Source organism: Salvelinus alpinus, chromosome 20 (assembly GCF_045679555.1).
Source record: "Salvelinus alpinus chromosome 20, SLU_Salpinus.1, whole genome shotgun sequence".
NCBI lineage: Eukaryota > Metazoa > Chordata > Actinopteri > Salmoniformes > Salmonidae > Salvelinus > Salvelinus alpinus.
This window is the reverse complement of record NC_092105.1, coordinates 28,206,214-28,229,886: the sequence shown is the minus strand read 5'-3', so window position 1 is coordinate 28,229,886 and position 23,673 is coordinate 28,206,214. Positions and strand designations below refer to the sequence as shown.

General features: G+C 41.5%; 2 protein-coding genes across 2 annotated transcripts; both read right to left on the bottom strand.

The window, feature by feature from the left end:
• Window positions 1–503: 503 nt before the first annotated feature.
• Window positions 504–11,980, bottom strand: LOC139546636 (tol-Pal system protein TolA-like). The gene is made up of 7 exons (XM_071355251.1): window positions 11,142–11,980; window positions 9,786–9,840; window positions 9,482–9,593; window positions 4,496–8,855; window positions 3,679–3,733; window positions 3,375–3,486; window positions 504–2,753 (listed from the first exon to the last, which is right to left on the bottom strand). Exons 1-4 carry the CDS (start codon window positions 11,436–11,438, stop codon window positions 8,522–8,524), a joined length of 798 nt encoding a protein of 265 aa, XP_071211352.1. The 5' UTR covers window positions 11,439–11,980; the 3' UTR covers window positions 504–2,753; window positions 3,375–3,486; window positions 3,679–3,733; window positions 4,496–8,521.
• A 2,282-nt stretch (window positions 11,981–14,262) lies between these two features.
• On the bottom strand, window positions 14,263–22,594 carry LOC139546637 (tol-Pal system protein TolA-like). The gene is made up of 4 exons (XM_071355252.1): window positions 21,758–22,594; window positions 20,939–20,993; window positions 20,638–20,746; window positions 14,263–20,019 (listed from the first exon to the last, which is right to left on the bottom strand). The coding sequence occupies exons 1-4, from the start codon at window positions 22,052–22,054 to the stop codon at window positions 19,839–19,841; spliced, it is 642 nt and encodes a 213-aa protein (XP_071211353.1). The 5' UTR covers window positions 22,055–22,594; the 3' UTR covers window positions 14,263–19,838.
• Window positions 22,595–23,673: the final 1,079 nt, after the last annotated feature.

Here is a 23,673-nt window from a genome sequence, read left to right as displayed (position 1 = left end):
GAAAAGCATTCCACTTAAAGGCTGTGATCTTTCGTTATATGCCATGCTTAAAATAATGGTCATTATTTAGATTCTCACTAACAGATGATATATGCCGATTGCTGTGCACTGTAAATTACTTTTCCATATCCAGTGACGTACTCTGTTTACTCTCCCTATCAATACTCTAATAGCTCTTTGTACATCCTTCCAATCCTCGCTTTTAACTGGTTCGCAAAAATGTGAGCCAGGTAAAAATGGTAAAAATGTGTGTGTTTGTTTGTGTGAGCACACATCCGTGTGTGTGGTATACTAAACCGGATTGAGACAAAGCTTCCTGGTTATCGTTCTAAGGAAATAGAATATGGAAATTCTCTTTTACCGTCTTACATTTTATTTAGTTAGTAATGGCATTGTGAAATGAGGCAGAGCCTCTCCCTAAGAACCTGTGAGACAATAGTTTGTTTTTGACCATCTTGTCACAGCTCTCGTCGTAATGAGGATCGGACCAAAGCGCAGCGTGGTAAGTGTTCATGATTTTATTTGATCACAAAACACTCAAACAAAATAAACAAGAGGGAAAACCGAAACAGTTCTGTAAGGTGCATAAACTAAACAGAAAACAACTACCCACAAAACACAGGTGGGGAAAAGGCTGCCTAAGTATGATTCCCAATCAGAGACAACGATAGACAGATGTCCCTGATTGAGAACCATACCTGGCCAAAACATAGAAACAGAAAACATAGAAATAAAGAAACTACAATGCCCACCCTAGTCAGACCCTGGCCTACCCAAAATAGAGAATAAAAGCCTCTCTATGGCCAGGGCGTGACACATCTCCATGATAAGTACTACAGAATGGCCATGAAAACTCAAAACGATTTTTCAGTATGTTTTTGAACAGACAATTCTTGAAAAAGTAATAATTTTAAAAAGTAATAATTTTGCTGAAGTCCTATAAGCCTCAATCAGAAGCTTATGGACAAAGAAGTAAAGAAAACTGAGAAACCTCTACATTAATTGATTAAACATCATGATTAGAGTCCCCAGTGCATCATCATTACTGTGATGGAAATACAACATCAAGCACACCATTGTCAGTGATGGATCAAAGTCCAATATCTCATTCCCACTTCAGTAAATATCTACTGCATTTCCTCAAGCAAGTAAAAAGACAACGACAGCTGAGTAGTAGAGATGACTATTTGAATAGGAGTGTGGGTGTATTTAGTGGGGAATGTCCTAACATCATAAAGACCATACTGTAGGTGCGATAAAATGCAAACATTTTTAAAATAATTATGAGGTCTTAAGTTGCTAGCCAAATGGGCTGGTCGTTCATTCTATCCATTATTTTTGCAATGATTGCTATGCTAAACAAATCATTGGCATGTAGCTCCAGGCTAGCTACAGTACTTCTCCTTTGCTCTAGCCAACTAAAGAAAGCAGCTGAAATGACAGCAACTATGTTTTACATTTGTTTGTTTCTTTTGCCATTTCTTTGGATATATCCTTTATAATGATCCTGATAAATGAATTTGTCTGGCTCAGAGAAACTGTCAGTCACGTCACGTTCATATGCATGGCACGGAGGCGATCGCAAAAAACCTTCCACAGGTCAGAGAAGCAGACAGCAAGGTTTAGACAAACCCTAACTGTTGCAAACGAAATGCTAACCTAGTAGCATGGGGGAAAATTGTTTAGATACTTTTTAACAGGGGAGATGATGTTAAGGCGGTTTCTCTTTCCATGTTTTCTGTGCCTAACTAAAAGACTTTATAAAAATGTAAATGAAACACAAAAAACATTTATTTAAAAACTGATAAGATATTAGTAGTTTTTAAAAACGAACAGCACCTAATTACTTTAGGCTACATAATGTGCCAAACTGACACATTGACAATGCCCACAGCCTAATCTCTTGTGGACAGACTATATAACTGTAACGCATGTCGTCTGGAGAAGGAGAGGAGGACCAAGGTGCAGCGTTGTAAGTGTTCATTATTTTAATATAACAACTGAACACTGAACAAAACAACAAAAAACGACAAACAAACAGTTCTGTAAGGTGAACACACAAAACAGAAAACAACCACCCACAAACACAGATGGGAACAGGCTACCTAAGTATGATTCTCAATCAGAGACAACGATAGACAGCTGCCTCTGATTGAGAACCACATACGGCCAAACACAAAGAAATAGACAACATAGAACACCAGACATAGAATGCCCACACAAACTCACGCCCTGACCAACCAAAATAGAGACATAAAAAGGATCTCTAAGGTCAGGGCGTGACAATAACATAAATTGTTTAATTTACATTGGGTTGCCAAGATTACCCACAAGATTACCCACAAGATTACCCACAAACAAACAACATAAATATGAGTGTGCATCATGAATGAATGACTACACACCAGTAATGTTATTCTGAGAGAAATTTGGGCGTTTACTGCTTTGGAGCAGGGGCCACTTCAGCTATTACAGGGGCCACTTCAGCTTTTACAGTGGCTGCTTCAGCTTTTACAGGGGCCACTTCAGCTTTTACAGTGGCTGCTTCAGCTTTTACAGGGGCCACTTCAGCTTTTACAGGGACCGCTTCAGCTTTTACAGGGACCACTTCAGCTTTTACAGTGGCTGCTTCAGCTTTTGCAGATGCAGGTTTACCTTGTACAGGGGCCGCTTCAGCTTTTGCAGAGGCAGGTTCACCTTGTACAGGGGCCACTTCAGCTTTTGCTGCTCCTTCTTTGGGTGGACGTAATTTCCTGGAGAAAACAAGAGGTTTTATTATCATCATGAACTTTGTTGGATGTTTCACCAGTGCTGTGAATAGACTTGTACAGTTCTATTGTTGACTGGAACGAATTGCAAAAGTCACTGAAGTTGGAGACTTATATTTCCCGCACTAACTTTAAACATCAGCTATCTGAGCAGCTAACCGATCTGCTGCAGCTGTACATAGCCCATCTGTAAATAGCCCATGTAATCTACCTACCTCATCCCCATATTGTTGTTTTTATTTACTTTTCTGCTCTTTTGCACACCAGTATTTCTACTTGCACATCATCATCTGCACATCTATCACTTCAGTGTTATTTTGCTAAATTGTAATTATTTCGCTACTATGGCCTATTTATTGCCTTACCTCCTCACGCTATTTGCACACACTGTATATAGACTTTTTTTCTATTGTGTTATTGACTGTACGCTTGTTTATTCCATGTGTAACTCTGTGTTGTTGTTTGTGTCGCACTGCTTTGCTTTATCTTGGCCAAGTCGCAGTTGTAAATGAGAACTTGTTCTAAACTGGCCTACCTGGTTAAATAAATGTGGGGAAAAAAATACATATTATTTTTCTTTCAAGGTAATACAAATCTGCTACTTACACTGTATCTGTTGAGTCCTTTACAAAACCACACACTTTGCTACTCTGCTCCAACTGCTGTTTGAGAGTGGTGATCTCCCCAGTCCAAGCCTCCTTTTCAGTTTTGAACGTCGCTGAGGAGACCCGACAAGGAGAGGAGATCAGAAGAGAGGAGCAGAGAAGAGAGGCAAAGGGAAGCCACTTCAGAAATGCACCCAGAGAGAGAGATGCACTACATTACAGTGGCTGACATGTTACCAGATTTCCCCACCTTGTGGCACAAGTGGCTACAGGAATAACAACTCTACTAGAAAAGACTCACATACCTTCAATATCACTCTGCTCCTTCTGTATGGGTGCAAGTTCTTCCTCCTTTTGTTTCTTTGTGCCGAAAGTGAGAGATAACACAAAACATAGGTAAAGGGGAAAAATGACATTCACGCCTACTGTTTGCTGTACATACTAAAAATCCTTATCTGAGTCCTTCAAATCCTTCTACTCAGCACTTTCCACTGCGCACAGATGTCAATTCAACGTTTATTACACGTTTGTTAAACGTCAATTAATTGAAATGATGTGGAAACAATTTTGATTCAGTCAGTGTATGCCCAGTGGGTTGACAAGCACCATACACCAACCTGGGTCAAATGTTAAATACTTTCAATTGCTTTTTTGATTGCTCTGGTTTAGTGCACCCTGGTCCAAGCTACACAGCCCGAAGCCATTATCATCACTGTTCAATGCTTAGGGTTGGCACTTTTGGGACTATTCCATTGGATCCATTGTACCAGGAAAATTAAATCAAGAACAGCTTCATTATTTGACATACCTGTATGTTCAGTATTCGACCCAGGTCTGTCTAGTGAAGGGCAGCCCTGTTCCTGGAGAGCTACTGTCCTCCAGGTTGTCGCTCCAACCCTAATTTAGCACCTGATATTACTTTTAGCTGCTCACCAATGCCTTATCTAGCTGAATCAGGTATGTTAGGTAAGGGTTGGGCTGAAAACGAACAGGACGGTAGATCTCCATGAAGAGGGTTGGGCAGTCCTGGTCTAGTCTTTATAGTACACCAATGGTCTATATGTACAGTATTTAACCCAGGTCTGTCTAGTATGTATAGAACAGTAATGATCTGTCTCTCACCTTGTCTGCCTGGCAGGCCTCGACCTCAGTCTTCTTCTTCCCCTCCTCTTTCGGTCAGTTTGTTCACCTCTGCCTCCATCTCCACATTCTTCTTCTTCCAGTCTAGCTGCTCCTTCAGCAGGTTTTCCAGCCACTGCCTCTCCTTGAGTTGGTTGACGCGTGCCCACTGCATCTGATCCAGATGCAGGTTCTGCAGGGTCAGCTTGGCTTCTGTCAGGTGCTGGCCAAAGACGATCAGGGCCAGGCCCATAGAGACCAGGATAGTTAGGCCTCCTAGCACCAATACAACCCTCATGGCTGCCTCTGGGAGTTTGTGTGGGTGTTGGTCCTTTATGTTCTTTCAGTCTATGTATTTGTCCCTGTGTGAATGTATGTGTGTCTGCTGGACTTTTTATGTGTATATACTGTATGTATATCTATATATCCTACATCTTTACAATATTAATTTTGTGTGGCAGAGAGCACAGTGACTATTAAACGGTTTACCTTATTCACTGAGTCAATGATAATGTGTGGTTGTATGAGTGAGTTTCTATGACTCGTTTGTTACCATAGTCCTCCCATAGCCTACAGCATGAAGCCTGAAGCAAATCTATGAACTGCTTTGTATGTAATTGTGTTCCTTTTCCTTTTCTCTACAGTATATCTGAGGCTTGCTGTCATTCCTGGTCCTGTATTCTTCTTCCTGGGTTGCCTCTAGCTTTCTTAGTTCAAAAGATGCTTCTTAATCCAAATTGAAAGCACTGTTAAAGAACACAAAAAAACACTTCAAACCTCAAAATCTGTGTAAAGAGTGAAGAGGATGTCTTGTCCAGCTCTCTAGCACCACCACCTCCTACCACTCCCCACCTCCCTTTATCTGGTTGTGTGGTTGATTATGATTATGGCATAACCAGTTTGACAGTTCCGACAGGTAGGATGGGTCTAATCACGTGGCTAAGGTGTAAGAGAGGATTTCAGGTGAACAAAAGAGCAGAGCAGTCGCGGATATAGTCAATCATAAATCACTTTGGTTCAATACAAGTTTGCAAACAGGGAGACACCTCTCACACAGAAGCCAAGAAAAACGTCTAACTTGCCTTCTCCAAGTAGGCCCTAATATTCCAGTCTCACAGCACCAATGTTCCGTAAACATCATCCTGGGAGGTTTGTACGGAGTGACAACAAAAGACAGTGACTTTGCTAGCTGCTACAGAATGACAGTGTTCATAGGGTCATAAATACAATAACATACAGAGTATCAGTGTCCTCGATCCTTGTACATCCAGTCTGGCTTCAATCACTATATTATTAGTTTAGTACATAACATACTGCACCGAGCCTATTGACTATCAACCCTTACACAAACGAGTGTCACAAATAGAACACTGCAAATCATATTTATTACAGAAAAGGGAAAACATACATCTCAATGTATTTTCTCTTCCAAAAATAATTGTCATAAATGTGTATTTGCATATATATGCTGTATATAAACAAGTGCTTGACTTGGGCAGAAGCTCCCCAGAGCTGAGTACGGGCACCTCAAATTTTCTATACCTGCACCCAAAATGATTATCGGTACCTATTTCAGTCCAAGTATTGTACTGATATAAACTATATGCTGTTTGTACACTCTCACAACTTTACATTTGATTAAACAGTGAGACTAAGTAGTAGCAGCAAGGAGGTAAATCATGAGTTGTTCTCCACTGCAAATACACATCTTCTTATTCCAAACCAGTGTTCTTCAATATTCCATTGGGTATTCTATTCTGCCATTTGGTCTTTTTTACATATTTTATTTACATAGGCCACATGGTTACAGTAATAAGTCAGTAAGGTATGTTATTTTGCCCTCTTTTCATATTGTAACGACCCTGGTTTATAAGGGTGAATATCGTCTCTGCCACTTGAGCATGTTTTTGTGTGGCACAGTCGATGGCTAGCAGAGCTTCGGGCCAGAAGGTTGGGGGATCAAGCCATGCTTCCTGTCTGTTTCATTACATTTTAGTATGAGCTATTCTTAATGGGATAATCCACCCCCAGAAATAAAAATTCTGAAATCCCTGTCAATTTGGTAAAAGCCTATGTTCTATCAGTGGGGGAAATAAAACAATTCTCCATGATTTAACTTCTATGTGATCCGTCTGTGAAATCAGGAAATCGTGTAGGAACGCGTCATACATGGTTCTGTCACTGGGGATAACACACTATCGCATTTCATAACGCATTTAAAACAATTAACTGCACTCCAGCTCGCCAAATCAGCCAAAAGATGGTAAGGGCACACGTGTCTAGAATACATCCATCCGTTTATATCGTCATGACAACGTATATTTCGCTTAGATGTGCTCAATCTAAACAGTGTACCAAATTATTCAACAGTTTCTTCTTTAAGTACCATCTCGTAATGCGCCCTGTGATACTTCACATGCTGATATTGGCTTTGGTATTATTGTGTGTAGCTACGTTTGCTAGCTAGCTACCTTGCTAGCTAGCAAGACCAGCGATAGCATTGTATTGTGGGTTTTGCAGCGAACCTCGTTATAATGACAAAGTGAAACATTTGTTCACAAAAAAACATTATTTTCACATAGCCTATTAGTGTTTTTTAACACTGTTTAACACTGTTAAACATAATAATTAGTCATCCGGGGTGGATTATCCCTTGAAGAATGTCTGTGAGTCATAATGACATTACTACCCTGCTATAAGGTTAATGAGCAGGAGCGACCGAACCGCATTCTGAAAATGACAATGCCTCTCACAGGTGACGACAATCTAATCCCGCCCTGTAAAAAAAAAAGATGATGTTGTTGCATTGAATGGCACCCTATTCAGTATCCACTAGGTCTATTTTGTGAAATAGCCTACACTTATCTCCCTCACCAGCTTTAAGCACCAGCTGTCAGAGCAGCTCACAGATTACTGCACCTGTACATAGCCCATCTATAATTTACCCCAAACAACTCCCTCTTCCCCTACTGTATTTATTTATGCTCCTTTGCACCCCATTATTTCTATTTCTACATTGCACATTCTTCCACTGCAAATCTACCATTCCAGTGTTTTACTTGCTATATTGTATTTACCTCGCCACCATGGCCTTTTTTGCCTTTACCTCCCTTATCTCACCTCATTTGCTCACATTGTATATAGACTTTTTTTCTACTGTATTATTGACTGTATGTTTTGTTTATTCCATGTGTAACTCTGTGTTGTTGTATGTGTCGAATTGCTATGCTTTATCTTGGCCAGGTCGCAGTTGCAAATGAGAACTTGTTCTCAACTAGCCTACCTGGTTAAATAAAGGTGAAATAAATGAATATAAAAAATGTAAAATATTATACTGGTGGTACCCCGCCCTCACGGGTGGTAAATGATTGAAAATGTATATTTAGATTCAATGCAATTCTCGCTGCTGCGTGTGTAGATGGTGCATGTTTTGATTGGCCTAACCCATGTTATCCATATCTACAGTATTAAAAAACAGCAGTTTACAACAGAAATATAATTCCTATTGTGATGCGTAATGTATCTTTGGACCGCCAAAAACTTTTGACCACTAATGGGTGCATGGAATTGTTGTTTCTGTCTCATTAACATATTTTGAGGCGTGCCTTGTAAGAGGATCTATTTGTTGCACCCGTGAGTGGGAATGCTGTAACAATTTAAGTCGACTGTGGTTGGTTATAATGTGTCATTAATTTACAATGTCTAAGGGACAAATTGGAATGACAGCTCATCTTAAACCTTAAATAGGGTTGAGTTTTTTGATTTGTACTTTTGGTCTGTTTTGCCCTGTAGTTACTGCCAGTTTGGAAGCCTTTCTTAGGCCTCTAGAAGTGTGCCAAAATGGCACATTGACAACGCCCACAACCTAATCTCTTGTGGACAACTACAAAACTAAATGGTGTAATTTAAATGAGATTTTCGGTTCTGGGTTGCCAAGATTACCCACAAACAAACAACATAAATATAAGTGTGCATCATGAATGAATGACTACACACCATTAATGTTATTCTGAGAGAAATTTGAGCCGTTTACTGCTTTGGAGCAGAGGCTTCAGCTTGTGCAGGGTCTGCTTCAGCTTTTACAGGGGCCACTTCAGCTTTTACAGGGGCCGCTTCAGCTTTTACAGGGGCCGCTTCAACTTTTACAGGGGCCACTTCAGCTTTTACAGGGGCCGCTTCAGCTTTTACAGGGGCCGCTTCAGCTTTTACAGGGACTGCTTCAGCTTTTACAGGGGCCGCTTCAGCTTTTACAGGGGCCGCTTCAGCTTTTACAGGGACCGCTTCAGCTTTTACAGGGGCCGCTTCAGCTTTTACAGGGGCCACTTCAGCTTTTGCTGCTCCTTCTTTGGGTGGACATTTTTTCCTGGAGAAAACAAGAGGTTTTATTATCATCATGAACTTTGTTGGATGTTTCACCAGTGCTGTGAGTAGACTTGTACAGTTCTATTTTTGACTGGAACGAATTGCAAAAGTCACTGAAGTTGGAGACTTATATTTCCCGCACTAACTTTAAACATCAGCTATCTGAGCAGCTAACCGATCTGCTGCAGCTGTACATAGCCCATCTGTAAATAGCCCATGTAATCTACCTACCTCATCCCCATATTGTTGTTTTTACTTACTTTTCTGCTCTTTTGCACACCAGTATTTCTACTTGCACATCATCATCTGCACATCTATCACTTCAGTGTTATTTTGCTAAATTGTAATTATTTCGCTACTATGGCCTATTTATTGCCTTACCTCCTCACGCTATTTGCACACACTGTATATAGACTTTTTTTCTATTGTGTTATTGACTGTACGCTTGTTTATTCCATGTGTAACTCTGTGTTGTTGTTTGTGTCGCACTTCTTTGCTTTATCTTGGCCAAGTCGCAGTTGTAAATGAGAACTTGTTCTAAACTGGCCTACCTGGTTCAATAAAGGTGAAATAAAAAATATATAAAATATATATTTTTTTTCAAGGTAATACAAATCTGCTACTTACACTGTATCTGTTGAGTCCTTTACAAAACCACACACTTTGCTACTCTGCTCCAACTGCTGTTTGAGAGTGGTGATCTCCCCAGTCCAAGCCTCCTTTTCAGTTTTGAACGTCGCTGAGGAGACCAGACAAGGAGAGGAGATCAGAAGAGAGGAGCAGAGAAGAGAGGCAAAGGGAAGCCACTTCAGAAATGCACCCAGAGAGAGAGATGCACTACATTACAGTGGCTGACATGTTACCAGATTTCCCCACCTTGTGGCACAAGTGGCTACAGGAATAACAACTCTACTAGAAAAGACTCACATACCTTCAATATCACTCTGCTCCTTCTGTATGGGTGCAAGTTCTTCCTCCTTTTGTTTCTTTGTGCCGAAAGTGAGAGATAACACAAAACATAGTTAAAGGGGAAAAATACCATTCACGCCTACTGTTTGCTGTACATACTAAAAATCCTTATCTGAGTCCTTCAAATCCTTCTACTCAGCACTTTCCACTGCGCACAGACGTCAATTCAACGTTTATTACACGTTTGTTAAACGTCATTTCATTGAAATTACGTGGATTTTTTTTTTATTCAGTCAGTGTATGCCCAGTGGGTTGACAAGCACCATACACCAACCTGGGTCAAATGTTAAATACTTTCAATTGCTTTTTTGATTGCTCTGGTTTAGTGCACCCTGGTCCAAGCTACACAGCCCGAAGCCATTATCATCACTGTTCAATGCTTGGGGTTGGCACTTTTGGGACTATTCCATTGGATCCATTGTACCAGGAAAACGAAATCAAGAACAGCTCCATTATTTGACATACCTGTATGTTCAGTATTCGACCCAGGTCTGTCTAGTGAAGGGCAGCCCTGTACCTGGAGAGCTACTGTCGTCCGGATTTTCGCTCCAACCCTAATTTAGCACACCTGATTTTACTTTTAGCTGCTCACCAATGCCTTATCTAGCTGAATCAGGTATGTTAGGTAAGGGTTGGGCTGAAAACGAACAGGACGGTAGATCTCCATGAAGAGGGTTGGGCAGTCCTGGTCTAGTCTTTATAGTATGTAACGGATGTGAAATGGCTAGCTAGTTAGCGGGTACGCGCTACTAGCATTTCAATCAGTTACGTCACTTGCTCTGAGACTTAAGGAGGGTTTCCCCTTGCTCTGCAAGGGCCGCGGCTTTTGTGGAGCGATGGGTAACGACGCTTCGTGGGCGACAGTTGTTGATGTGTGCAGAGGGTCCCTGGTTCGCGCCCGTGTCGGGGCGAGGGGACGTACTAAAGTTATACTGTTACATTGATGCTGTTGACCCGGATCACTGGTTGCTGCGGAAAAGGAGGAGGTTGAAAGGGGGGTGAGTGTAACGGATGTGAAATGGCTAGCTAGTTAGCGGGTACGCGCTACTAGCATTTCAATCAGTTACGTCACTTGCTCTGAGACTTAAGGAGGGTTTCCCCTTGCTCTGCAAGGGCCGCGGCTTTTGTGGAGCGATGGGTAACGATGCTTCGTGGGTGACTGTTGTTGATGTGTGCATAAGGTCCCTGGTTCGCGCCCGTGTCGGGGCGAGGGGACGGTCTAAAGTTATACTGTTACAAGTACACCAATGGTCTATATGTACAGTATTTAACCCAGGTCTGTCTAGTATGTATAGAACAGTAATGATCTGTCTCTCACCTTGTCTGCCTGGCAGGCCTCGACCTCAGTCTTCTTCTTCCCTTCCTCTTCGGTCAGTTTGTTCACCTCTGCCCCCATCTCCTCCACATTCTTCTTCTTCCAGTCTAGCTGCCCCTTCAGCAGGTTTTCCACCCACTGCCTCTCCTTGAGTTGGTTGACGCGTGCCCACTGCATCTGATCCAGATGCAGGTTCTGCAGGGTCAGCTTGGCTTCTGTCAGGTGCTGGCCAAAGACGATCAGGGCCAGGCCCATAGAGACCAGGATAGTTAGGCCTCCTAGCACCAATACAACCCTCATGGCTGCCTCTGGGAGTTTGTGTGGGTGTTGGTCCTTTATGTTCTTTCAGTCTATGTATTTGTCCCTGTGTGAATGTATGTGTGTCTGCTGGACTTTTTATGTGTATATACTGTATGTATATCTATATATCCTACATCTTTACAATATTAATTTTGTGTGGCAGAGAGCACAGTGACTATTAAACGGTTTACCTTATTCACTGAGTCAATGATAATGTGTGGTTGTATGAGTGAGTTTCTATGACTCGTTTGTTACCATAGTCCTCCCATAGCCTACAGCATGAAGCCTGAAGCAAATCTATGAACTGCTTTGTATGTAATTGTGTTCCTTTTCCTTTTCTCTACAGTATATCTGAGGCTTACTGTCATTCCTGGTCCTGTATTCTTCTTCCTGGGTTGCCTCTAGCTTTCTTAGTTCAAAAGATGCTTCTTAATCCAAATTGAAAGCACTGTTAAAGAACACAAAAACACTTCAAACCTCAAAATCTGTGTAAAGAGTGAAGAGGATGTCTTGTCCAGCTCTCTAGCACCACCTCCTACCACTCCCCACCTCCCTTTATCTGGTTGTGTGGTTGGTTATGATTATGGCATAACCAGTTTGACAGTTCCGACAGGTAGGATGGGTCTAATCACGTGGCTAAGGTGTAAGAGAGGATTTCAGGTGAACAAAAGAGCAGAGCAGTCGCGGATATAGTCAATCATTAATCACTTCGGTTCAATACAAGTTTGCAAACAGGGAGACACCTCTCACACAGAAGCCAAGAAAAACGTCTAACTTGCCTTCTCCAAGTAGGCCCTAATATTCCAGTCTCACAGCACCAATGTTCCGTAAACATCATCCTGGGAGGTTTGTACGGAGTGACAACAAAAGACAGTGACTTTGCTAGCTGCTACAGAATGACAGTGTTCATAAGGTCATAAATACAATAACATACAGAGTATCAGTGTCCTCGATCCTTCTACATCCAGTCTGGCTTCAATAACTATATTATTAGTTTAGTACATAACATACTGCACCGAGCCTATTGACTATCAACCCTTACACAAACGAGTGTCACAAATAGAACACTGCAAATCATATTTATTACAGAAAAGGGGAAGCATACATCTCTTCCAAAAAGAATTGTCACCTCATTTGCACACACTGTATATAGACTTTTTCTCTATTGTGTTATTGACTGTATGTTTGTTTATTCCATGTGTAACTCCGTGTTGTTGTTTGTGTCGCACTGCTTTGCTTTTTCTTGGCCAGGTCGAAGTTGTAAATGAGAACTTGTTCTCAACTAGCCTACCTGGTTAAATAAAGGTGAAATTAAAAAATAAATGTGTATTTGCATATATATACTGTATATAATCAAGTGCTTGACATGGGCAGGAGCTCACCGGAGCTGAGTACGTGCACCTCAAATGTTCTACTGCTCGAGTTCCTGCCCTCTTAAAAAATATTAGCTTAAAAGTATTGTGGATCTCCTGCACCTAAATATAAACAGTACCCACACCCAAAATGATTTAACGGCAGCTATTTCAGTCCAAGTATTGCACATTCTCACAACTTTACATTTGATTAAACAGTGAGACTAAGTAGTAGCAGCAAGGAGGTAAATCATGAGTGGTTCTCCACTGCAAATACACATCTTCTTATTCCAAACCAGTGTTCTTCAATATTCCATTGGGTATTCTATTCTGCCATTTGGTCTTTTTTACATATTTTATTTACATAGGCCACATGGTTACAGTAATACGTCAGTAAGGTATGTAATTTTGCCCTCTTTTCATATTGTAGCGACCCTGGTTTATAAGGGTGGATATCGACTCTGCCACTTGAGCATGTTTTTGTGTGGCACAGTCGATGGCTAGCTGGGCTTCGGCCCAGAAAGTTGAGGATTCAAGCCATGCTTTCTGCCTGTTTCATTACTCTTAATTGGATAATCCACCACCAGAAATAAAAATCCTGAAATCCCTGTCAATTTGGTGAAAGACTATGTTCTATCAGTGGGGGGAAAAAATTAAATCTCCGTGATTTAACTTCTATGTGATCCGTCTGTGAAATCAGGAAATCGTGTAGAAACGCGTCATACATGGTTCTGTCACTGGGGATAACACACTATCGCATTTCATAACGCATTTAAAACAATTAACTGCACTCCAGCTCGCCAACTTAGCCAATAGATGGTATGGTCATACTTGTCTAGAACACATCCATCCGTTTATATCGTCATGACAAAGTATATTTCGCTTAGATGTGCTCAATCTAAACAGTGTACCAAATTATTCAACAGTTTATCCTTTAAGTACCATCTCGTAATGCGCCCTGTGTCTATGGGGAAAGTGTGAAAGGACTCTGTACTTGCTCTGAGCAGAGGCAAACTGCAAATTGAACTCGTGAGATATACTCCTTAATTGATAGTGCCGTTTTTTAGGCGATTTTACAGCTATCTAACTACATCACATGCTGATTCTGGCTCTGGTATTGTGTGTAGCTACGTTTGCTAGCTAATAAGCCCAAAGATAGCATTGTATTGTGGGATTTGCAACGATTTTCACATGTTGCTACCAACCTCGTTATAATAACAAAGTGAAACATTTGTTCACAAAAAAAATATTATTTTCTCATAGTGTTTTTTTTAAAACACTGTTTAACTTAGTGGTTCGGGGTGGAACCAACGGCATTCTGAAAATGACACCTCATTACACAGTACTTGCTTTGATACCGTATTTATATTACAATAGGTGTACTGAAATATTAAATATAGAAGTGAACTTGCTTGTGTTGATGATTCGTTACTAGAGAAATGAGACCAAGTTGAGACGCTGGACGAGGTGGATAAGGTATAGTAAGACAGTTTATTCGGATGTAAAGATATCTGAGCAAAGCGTGCACGGACTCGTTCATTTTAGCTCAGAAGGAACTAGCAGAAGCGAGTCCCGATACATATTGTGCAGTACATTTTATACAGTGAATGACGTAGGTAGATTCTGGTAGTTCGTGCTCCTGATTGGTCGTTGTAAGTGGAGGCCCGTTCCCTCCACGCTGGTGTCAATGCCTCATTGGTTCTTGGCACTGTTCTTTGTTCTTGGAAACCCAGCCTGAAACAAGGGTGTGTGTGTGTGTGTGTGTGCTCGTATAATGGCATGCCTCCCTTATCAGTGGTAATAAAAGGTCTGAGTCAGCCATCCTCCCCTGCGTGGGGGAGTGAGGTTTGTATCTTTTACGGGCAGATGGTGTTTAACTGTGGGGTGTAGCAAGATATTTGCAACAAAGTCTACTTTAATAAGGAAGGCATTATAACAGTATTATAGCTATGTGTTAAGGTCAATGAAGACAGCATTTCTTACACTTGCCACCCAGCTGCCTGTAAATTATGCCTACAGTTCAGAAGTGTTTGTGCATATATTATGACAACATTTTGTGATGTTTTTGTTAGTTTTGGACTTTGGTAAGCTTTTTTTCGGCTGTTCGGGCACACCCTTTCGTCCACGATTGGTCAACTGTAGGGATTCTTCAATAAAGTCTTTGTCATTCAACGAGAGACGATTCGTTTTCATGCACATTTTTTTCATAGAAAAATACTGCCTCAAACATCTTAGTTAGATGTAAAATTGCATGACTAAGATCTCCTCTGCAAAAACATCAAAGTTAATGACAGATTTCTTTCAGTTATGTTAGAATCATTCAGACTATTTTGAGGAAGTGTATACTGGCTACAGTGTCAAAATTGACAAACAGTACTATTGTGTTTTTTTCATTTCGTTTTTCAAGCGAAGGTCTTTGTTCAGTTCGCCTAGCTCAGGGTTTCCCAAACTCTGTCCTGGGGCCCACCCTGGGTGCACGTTTTGTTTTTTTGCCCTAGCACTACACAGCTGATTCAATTGGCCAACTCATTATCAAGCTTTGATTATTTGAATCAGCTGTGTAGCGCTAGGGGAAAACCCTAAACGTGCAACCAGGTGGGGGCCCCAAGACTGAGTTTGGGAAACCCTGGCCTAGCTGACTTTGGCTAGCCGCCAGCCAAACTAGAGCATGTATTAATTTAGCCGATTTGAAAACGTTTCTCAAACGGAATGAAATTGGGATAAACATACCTTAATTTGTCCAATAAAAACTCTTGTTTGCAACTGTTGGACTAATGATTACACCCTAGATCAGCTAGATGCAGGCAAGAAAAGTACATTCTGTTCATAGCTGTATACTATCTAGTCCTCACCTTCAATGTTTTAAATAAATATAGTGTTTTAACGTAGGCTATTTATTTATTTGTTAAGGACAGATACAATGATTCAATGTTTTAATTGTATCTATTCCTAACAGATTAGGCTCTCATGATCTATTTAACTCTACTCTAAAACTCTTATAAACCATCTAATAATAAAAAGTCAAAGTCGTAACAGTTTTAGTTAAAAGCCCATCTTTTATTCAAGCAGACTTTGACATCTCTACACTACGGTCGTGAGGGAGAAGCAGAAAAGGGCGGTTAGGCCAGGTAGGTTACCTGACCTGTCTAACGCCTCCTGCGGCCCCCTCTCCTTTGATGCCAGATCACCCTGGGTCGGCGGCGCCCGCGGACAGGGTGGCTTGTGGGTGCTCTGCGATGACGAACTTTGGGACAGGTAGGGACATCTCAGGGCATTGTGCCCTCTTCTATCCCTCTTCTCCGTTTTATCTGTCTGGTTGAAGGTCAGGTTGGGCAAGGTACAAGTGGGAGGGGTGGAGTTCTCCTTTCGTCATCCTCGTCTTGATTTGATTAAAACAAACTTTAATGGATATTTTTTTTTAAAGAAGTAAAGTAAAGAAAATAATAAAATAAAATAGAGGAGGAGGGGTTGGGTAGAGGGTACGAACCCGGTTTAGGGTAAGGGTTTTGTTTTGGGGTAAATAATTGTATTTAAAATTGTCACGTTCTGACCTTAGTTCCTTTTTTATGTCTTTATTTTAGTTGGTCAGGGCATGAGTTGGGGTGGGCATTCTATGTTGTTTTTCTATGTTTTGTTCTGTTGTTATATTTCTATGTGTTTGGCCTAGTATGGTTCTCAATCAGAGGCAGGTGTCAGTCGTTGTCTCTGATTGGGAGCCATATTTAGGTAGCCTGTTTTCTATTGTGTTTTGTGGGTGATTGTTTCCTGTGTTAGTGTTTGCACCATACGGGACAGTTTCGGTTGTTTGTTTGTACTTTTGTTATTTTGTTCAGCGTTCTGTTGAGTTATTAAATATCTCATTATGGACACATACCACGCTGCACATTGGTCCGATCCTTGCTATTCCTCCTCAGGCGAAGAGGAAATTCGTTACAAAAATAGAATGTAGGAGATGGAAACTTCAGGATATGGGAGGGGGTGGTGGTTTGTGAATGGTTGTGGTTTATGTTTTTTGTGTTTTCCATCTTTCAACAGGAGTTGCAGAGAGGATTACGCACATGTCTTCTCCAGAGCAGCAAAATACCATCTACAGGGCGTTCTGAATTTTAGGTAAGTAATTAGGTAGGTATTCATGATAAAAGGCCACTTTGGGAAAGTATGCATGTTTTAAAACATGTTTAAAAAAGACAATTATGTTTATTGTTTTATGTAAAACATTCTTAAAAGCTGTTCTTAAAAGCTGGCAGCCTCTGTGCTTCTCCATAGGTGGGTTGAAATGAGTTGGATAGCAAACATTTATATAATGTCAGCCTCCAGTGTTGTTAAGAGTTAACTGAAAAAAGAAATCAACTTACAGTGCAGTAAAACTGTGGTTTAGATTGCTAAAATGTCAGCTTCTATTGCAGTGCCCCACCATCCTTGACGTGGGTTTAAAAGGGTATAATGGTTTAAACTAAGTCCAGTGGTTAAAAAACAGGAGTTAAAATGTTAAAATATCAGCGGGAGAAAGAGCGTATATAATCATAATAAAATGTAACAGATATCCACTCTAAAATGGTTTTAAAAGAGGTTTAGAACTGATAACAATGCTCAATATTTAAGAAGCACAGAGGGGGGTGCTGGATAAAAATCGGTGTGGGTTGGCTTGTTCATCCTCAATCATGGACTTCAGAGATGGGTTGTCCACTGACCTGAGTGTAAACCTGCACCCAAGAACGGCCATCCTCTCCTCAGCTGTTCTCAGTCCTAAAGGTTCATGTAGTGTGTGTTTGTGTACGTGGGGAGTCTGTATGCCATCTTGATGGTAAGGTTGTGAATGGTCTGAAGTTTTCTGACGTGAGACTTCCCCACTTTACACCAGGCTGGTGTAGCATGCTCAAAGAGCGGCCGAATGCACCTCTGGTAGACTCGATGGCGGTTCCTGGGGAGGCTCCTCCTTTTCTTTTACAGAGTACCCTCAGGTGGTTCAGGCACTTCCTTCCCTCCTTCTCCAGGCAGTCTGTGGGCACGCCAGGACATGTTTTCTTGGAATGTGACCCCAAGGAACTTGGAGAAGGGGACGCAGTGGGTCTTCAGGGGGTTAAGCTTGCCCCGCCACAGATTTGCCCAGTTCTTGATCTCTGTTATGCACTTCTGTAGCTTTTTTCCTGCATGGGCAAAATTCACAGAGGAGGCCCAATAACAGAGATTGTCTGCGAACTGGGCCACATGTCCCTCTCTTGGGTGGGGGTAATAAATATCACAGATGTACATTAAAAACAGTAGAGAGCTGAGGGTGGAGCATTGAGGTACTTCCGCCTCTGGAGAGAACCTGGATGATGTGGCTTCTCCTACTCCCATGCAATCTCCCGCTGATTTAAAAAGCTGTTTAAAAGAGTGACCATCTGAGTGGGGAGTTTCAGGTTTGTATCTGATAGCCTATAGATGAGCCCATTGTGCCACATCTTATCAAACGCCTTTTCACTGTCGAAGAAGACAGCCACCGCCACCTCTTTTTTTGTTGAACCCACTTTGTACAGCTTCGGCCAGGCTCAGGATGTTGATCTCTTCTTCCTGAAGCTGGCCTGATGTACTCTGAGTGCTCCGCTGTTGTTGAAGCGCCTCTGGAGCCGGCTAGCCAGGACCCTCTCCAGCAGCTTCAAGAGGTTGATTGGCCTATAGTTGTCTGGCTGGTGAGGGTCCTTACCTGGCTTGGGGATCATTGTGACAACCGCCGACTTCCAGGGCGTGTACATAGCCCATCTATAATTTAGCCCAAACAACTACCTCTTCCCCTACTGTATTTATTTATTTATTTATGCTCCTTTGCACCCCATTATTTAATATTTCTACTTTGCACATTCTTCCACTGCAAATCTACCATTCCAGTGTTTTACTTGCTATATTGTATTTACCTCGCCACCATGGCCTTTTTTGCCTTTACCTCCCTTATCTCACCTCATTTGCTCACATTGTATATAGACTTTTTTTCTACTGTATTATTGACTGTATGTTTTGTTTATTCCATGTGTAACTCTGTGTTGTTGTATGTGTCGAATTGCTATGCTTTATCTTGGCCAGGTCGCAGTTGCAAATGAGAATTTGTTCTCAACTAGCCTACCTGGTTAAATAAAGGTGAAATAAATAAATGTAAAAAATGTAAAATATTATACTGGTGGTACCCCGCCCTCACGGGTGGTAAATGATTGAAAATTTATATTTAGATTCAATGCAATTCTCGCTGCTGCGTGTGTAGATGGTGCATGTTTTGATTGGCCTAACCCATGTTATCCATATCTACAGTATTAAAAAACAGCAGTTTACAACAGAAATATAATTCCTATTGTGATGCGTAATGTATCTTTGGACCGTCAAAAACTTTTGACCACTAATGGGTGCATGGAATTGTTGTTTCTGTCTCATTAACATATTTTGAGGCGTGCCTTGTAAGAGGATCTATTTGTTGCACCCGTGAGTGAGAATGCATGCTGTAACAATTTAAGTCGACTGTGGTTGGTTATAATGTGTCATTAATTTACAATGTCTAAGGGACAAATTGGAATGACAGCTCATCTTAAACCTTAAATAGGGTTGAGTTTTTTGATTTGTACTTTTGGTCTGTTTTGCCCTGTAGTTACTGCCAGTTTGGAAGCCTTTCTTAGGCCTCTAGAAGTGTGCCAAAATGACACATTGACAACGCCCACAACCTAATCTCTTGTGGACAACTACAAAACTAAATGGTGTAATTTAAATGAGATTTTCGGTTCTGGGTTGCCAAGATTACCCACAAACAAACAACATAAATATAAGTGTGCATCATGAATGAATGACTACACACCATTAATGTTATTCTGAGAGAAATTTGAGCCGTTTACTGCTTTGGAGCAGAGGCGGCTTCAGCTTGTGCAGGGACTGCTTCAGCTTTTACAGGGGCCACTTCAGCTTTTACAGGGACCGCTTCAGCTTTTACAGGGGCCACTTCAGCTTTTACAGGGGCCGCTCCAGCTTTTACAAGGGCCACTTCAGCTTTTACAGGGGCCACTTCAGCTTTTACAGGGGCCACTTCAGCTTATACAGGGACCGCTTCAGCTTTTACAGGGACCGCTTCAGCTTTTACAGGGGCCACTTCAGCTTTTACAGGGGCCACTTCAGCTTTTACAGGGGCCGCTTCAGCTTTTACAGGGGCCGCTTCAGCTTTTACAGGGGCCGCTTCAGATTTTTCTGCTCCTTCTTTGGGTGGACATAATTTCCTGGAGAAAACAAGAGGTTTTATTATCATCATGAACTTTGTTGGAAGTTTCACCAGTGCTGTGAATAGACTTGTACAGTTCTATTTTTGACTGGAATGAATTGCAAAAGTCACTGAAGTTGGAGACTTATATTTCCCGCACTAACTTTAAACATCAGCTATCTGAGCAGCTAACCGATCTGCTGCAGCTGTACATAGCCCATCTGTAAATAGCCCATGCAATCTACCTACCTCATCCCCATATTGTTGTTTTTATTTACTTTTCTGCTCTTTTGCACACCAGTATTTCTACTTGCACATCATCATCTGCACATCTATCACTTCAGTGTTATTTCGCTAAATTGTAATTATTTCGCTACTATGGCCTATTTATTGCCTTACCTCCTCACGCTATTTGCACACACTGTATATAGACTTTTTTTCTATTGTGTTATTGACTGTACGCTTGTTTATTCCATGTGTAACTCTGTGTTGTTGTTTGTCGCACTGCTTTGCTTTATCTTGGCCAAGTCGCAGTTGTAAATGAGAACTTGTTCTAAACTGGCCTACCCGGTTAAATAAAGGTGGGAAAAAAATACATATTATTTTTCTTTCAAGGTAATACAAATCTGCTACTTACACTGTATCTGAGTCCTTTACAAAACCACACACTTTGCTACTCTGCTCCAACTGCTGTTTGAGAGTGGTGATCTCCCCAGTCCAAGCCTCCTTTTCAGTTTTGAACGTCGCTGAGGAGACCAGACAAGGAGAGGAGATCAGAAGAGAGGAGCAGAGAAGAGAGGCAAAGGGAAGCCACTTCAGAAATGCACCCAGAGAGAGAGATGCACTACATTACAGTGGCTGACATGTTACCAGATTTCCCCACCTTGTGGCACAAGTGGCTACAGGAATAACAACTCTACTAGAAAAGACTCACATACCTTCAATATCACTCTGCTCCTTCTGTATGGGTGCAAGTTCTTCCTCCTTTTGTTTCTTTGTGCCGAAAGTGAGAGATAACACAAAACATAGTTAAAGGGGAAATATACCATTCACGCCTACTGTTTGCTGTACATACTAAAAATCCTTATCTGAGTCCTTCAAATCCTTCTACTCAGCACTTTCCACTGCGCACAGACGTCAATTCAACATTTATTACACATTTGTTAAACGTCATTTCATTGAAATTACGTGGAAAAAATGTTGATTCAGTCAGTGTATGCCCAGTGGGTTGACAAGCACCATACACCAACCTGGGTCAAATGTTAAATACTTTCAATTGCTTTTTTGATTGTTCAGGTTTAGTGCACCCTGGTCCAAGCTACACAGCCCGAAGCCATTATCATCACTGTTCAGTGCTTGGGGTTGGCACTTTTGGGACTATTCCATTGGATCCATTGTACCAGGAAAACGAAATCAAGAACAGCTCCATTTTTTGACATACCTGTATGTTCAGTATTCGACCCATGTCTGTCTAGTGAAGGGCAGCCCTGTACCTGGAGAGCTACTGTCGTCCGGATTTTCGCTCCAACCCTAATTTAGCACACCTGATTTTACTTTTAGCTGCTCACCAATGCCTTATCTAGCTGAATCAGGTATGTTAGGTAAGGGTTGGACTGAAAACGAACAGGACGGTAGATCTCCATGAAGAGGGTTGGGCAGTCCTGGTCTAGTCTTTATAGTACACCAATGGCCTATATGTACAGTATTTAACCCAGGTCTGTCTAGTATGTATAGAACAGTAATGATCTGTCTCTCACCTTGTCTGCCTGGCAGGCCTCGACCTCAGGCTTCTTCTTCCCTTCCTCTTCGGTCAGTTTGTTCACCTCTGCCCCCATCTCCTCCACATTCTTCTTCTTCCAGTCTAGCTGCCCCTTCAGCAGGTTTTCCAGCCACTGCCTCTCCTTGAGTTGGTTGACGCGCGCCCGCTGCATCTGATCCAGATGCAGGTTCTGCAGGGTCAGCTTGGCTTCTGTCAGGTGCTGGCCAAAGACGATCAGGGCCAGGCCCATAGAGACCAGGATAGTTAGGCCTCCTAGCACCAATACAACCCTCATGGCTGCCTCTGGGAGTTTGTGTGGGTGTTGGTCCTTTATGTTCTTTCAGTCTATGTATTTGTCCCTGTGTGAATGTATGTGTGTCTGCTGGACTTTTTATGTGTATATACTGTATGTATATCTATATATCCTACATCTTTACAATATTAATTTTGTGTGGCAGAGAGCACAGTGACTATTAAACGGTTTACCTTATTCACTGAGTCAATGATAATGTGTGGTTGTATGAGTGAGTTTCTATGACTTTTTTGTTACCATAGTCCTCCCATAGCCTACAGCATGAAGCCTGAAGCAAATCTATGAACTGCTTTGTATGTAATTGTGTTCCTTTTCTCTACAGTATATCTGAGGCTTACTGTCATTCCTGGTCCTGTATTCTTCTTCCTGGGTTGCCTCTAGCTTTCTTAGTTCAAAAGATGCTTCTTAATCCAAATTGAAAGCACTGTTAAAGAACACAAAAACACTTCAAACCTCAAAATCTGTGTAAAGAGTGAAGAGGATGTCTTGTCCAGCTCTCTAGCACCACCTCCTACCACTCCCCACCTCCCTTTTATCTGGTTGTGTGGTTGGTTATGATTATGGCATAACCAGTTTGACAGTTCCGACAGGTAGGATGGGTCTAATCACGTGGCTAAGGTGTAAGAGAGGATTTCAGGTGAACAAAAGAGCAGAGCAGTCGCGGATATAGCCAATCATAAATCACTTCGGTTCAATACAAATTTGCAAACAGGGAGACACCTCTCACACAGAAGCCAAGAAAAAACGTCTAACTCGCCTTCTCCAAGTAGGCCCTAATATTCCAGTCTCACAGCACCAATGTTCCGTAAACATCATCCTGGGAGGTTTGTACGGAGTGACAACAAAAGACAGTGACTTTGCTAGCTGCTACAGAATGACAGTGTTCATAAGGTCATAAATACAATAACATACAGAGTATCAGTGTCCTCGATCCTTCTACATCCAGTCTGGCTTCAATCACTATATTATTAGTTTAGTACATAACATACTGCACCGAGCCTATTGACTATCAACCCTTACACAAACGAGTGTCACAAATAGAACACTGCAAATCATATTTATTACAGAAAAGGGGAAGCATACATCTCTTCCAAAAATAATTGTCACCTCATTTGCACACACTGTATATAGACTTTTTCTCTATTGTGTTATTGACTGTATGTTTGTTTATTCCATGTGTAACTCCGTGTTGTTGTTTGTGTCGCACTGCTTTGCTTTTTCTTGGCCAGGTCGAAGTTGTAAATGAGAACTTGTTCTCAACTAGCCTACCTGGTTAAATAAAGGTGAAATAAAAAAAATAATGTGTATTTGCATATATATACTGTATATAATCAAGTGCTTGACATGGGCAGGAGCTCACCGGAGCTGAGTACGTGCACCTCAAATGTCCTACTGCTCGAGTTCCTGCCCTCTTAAAAAATATTAGCTTAAAAGTATTGTGGATCTCCTGCACCTAAATATAAACAGTACCCACACCCAAAATGATTAACGGCAGCTATTTCAGTCCAAGTATTGCACATTCTCACAACTTTACATTTGATTAAACAGTGAGACTAAGTAGTAGCAGCAAGGAGGTAAATCATGAGTGGTTCTCCACTGCA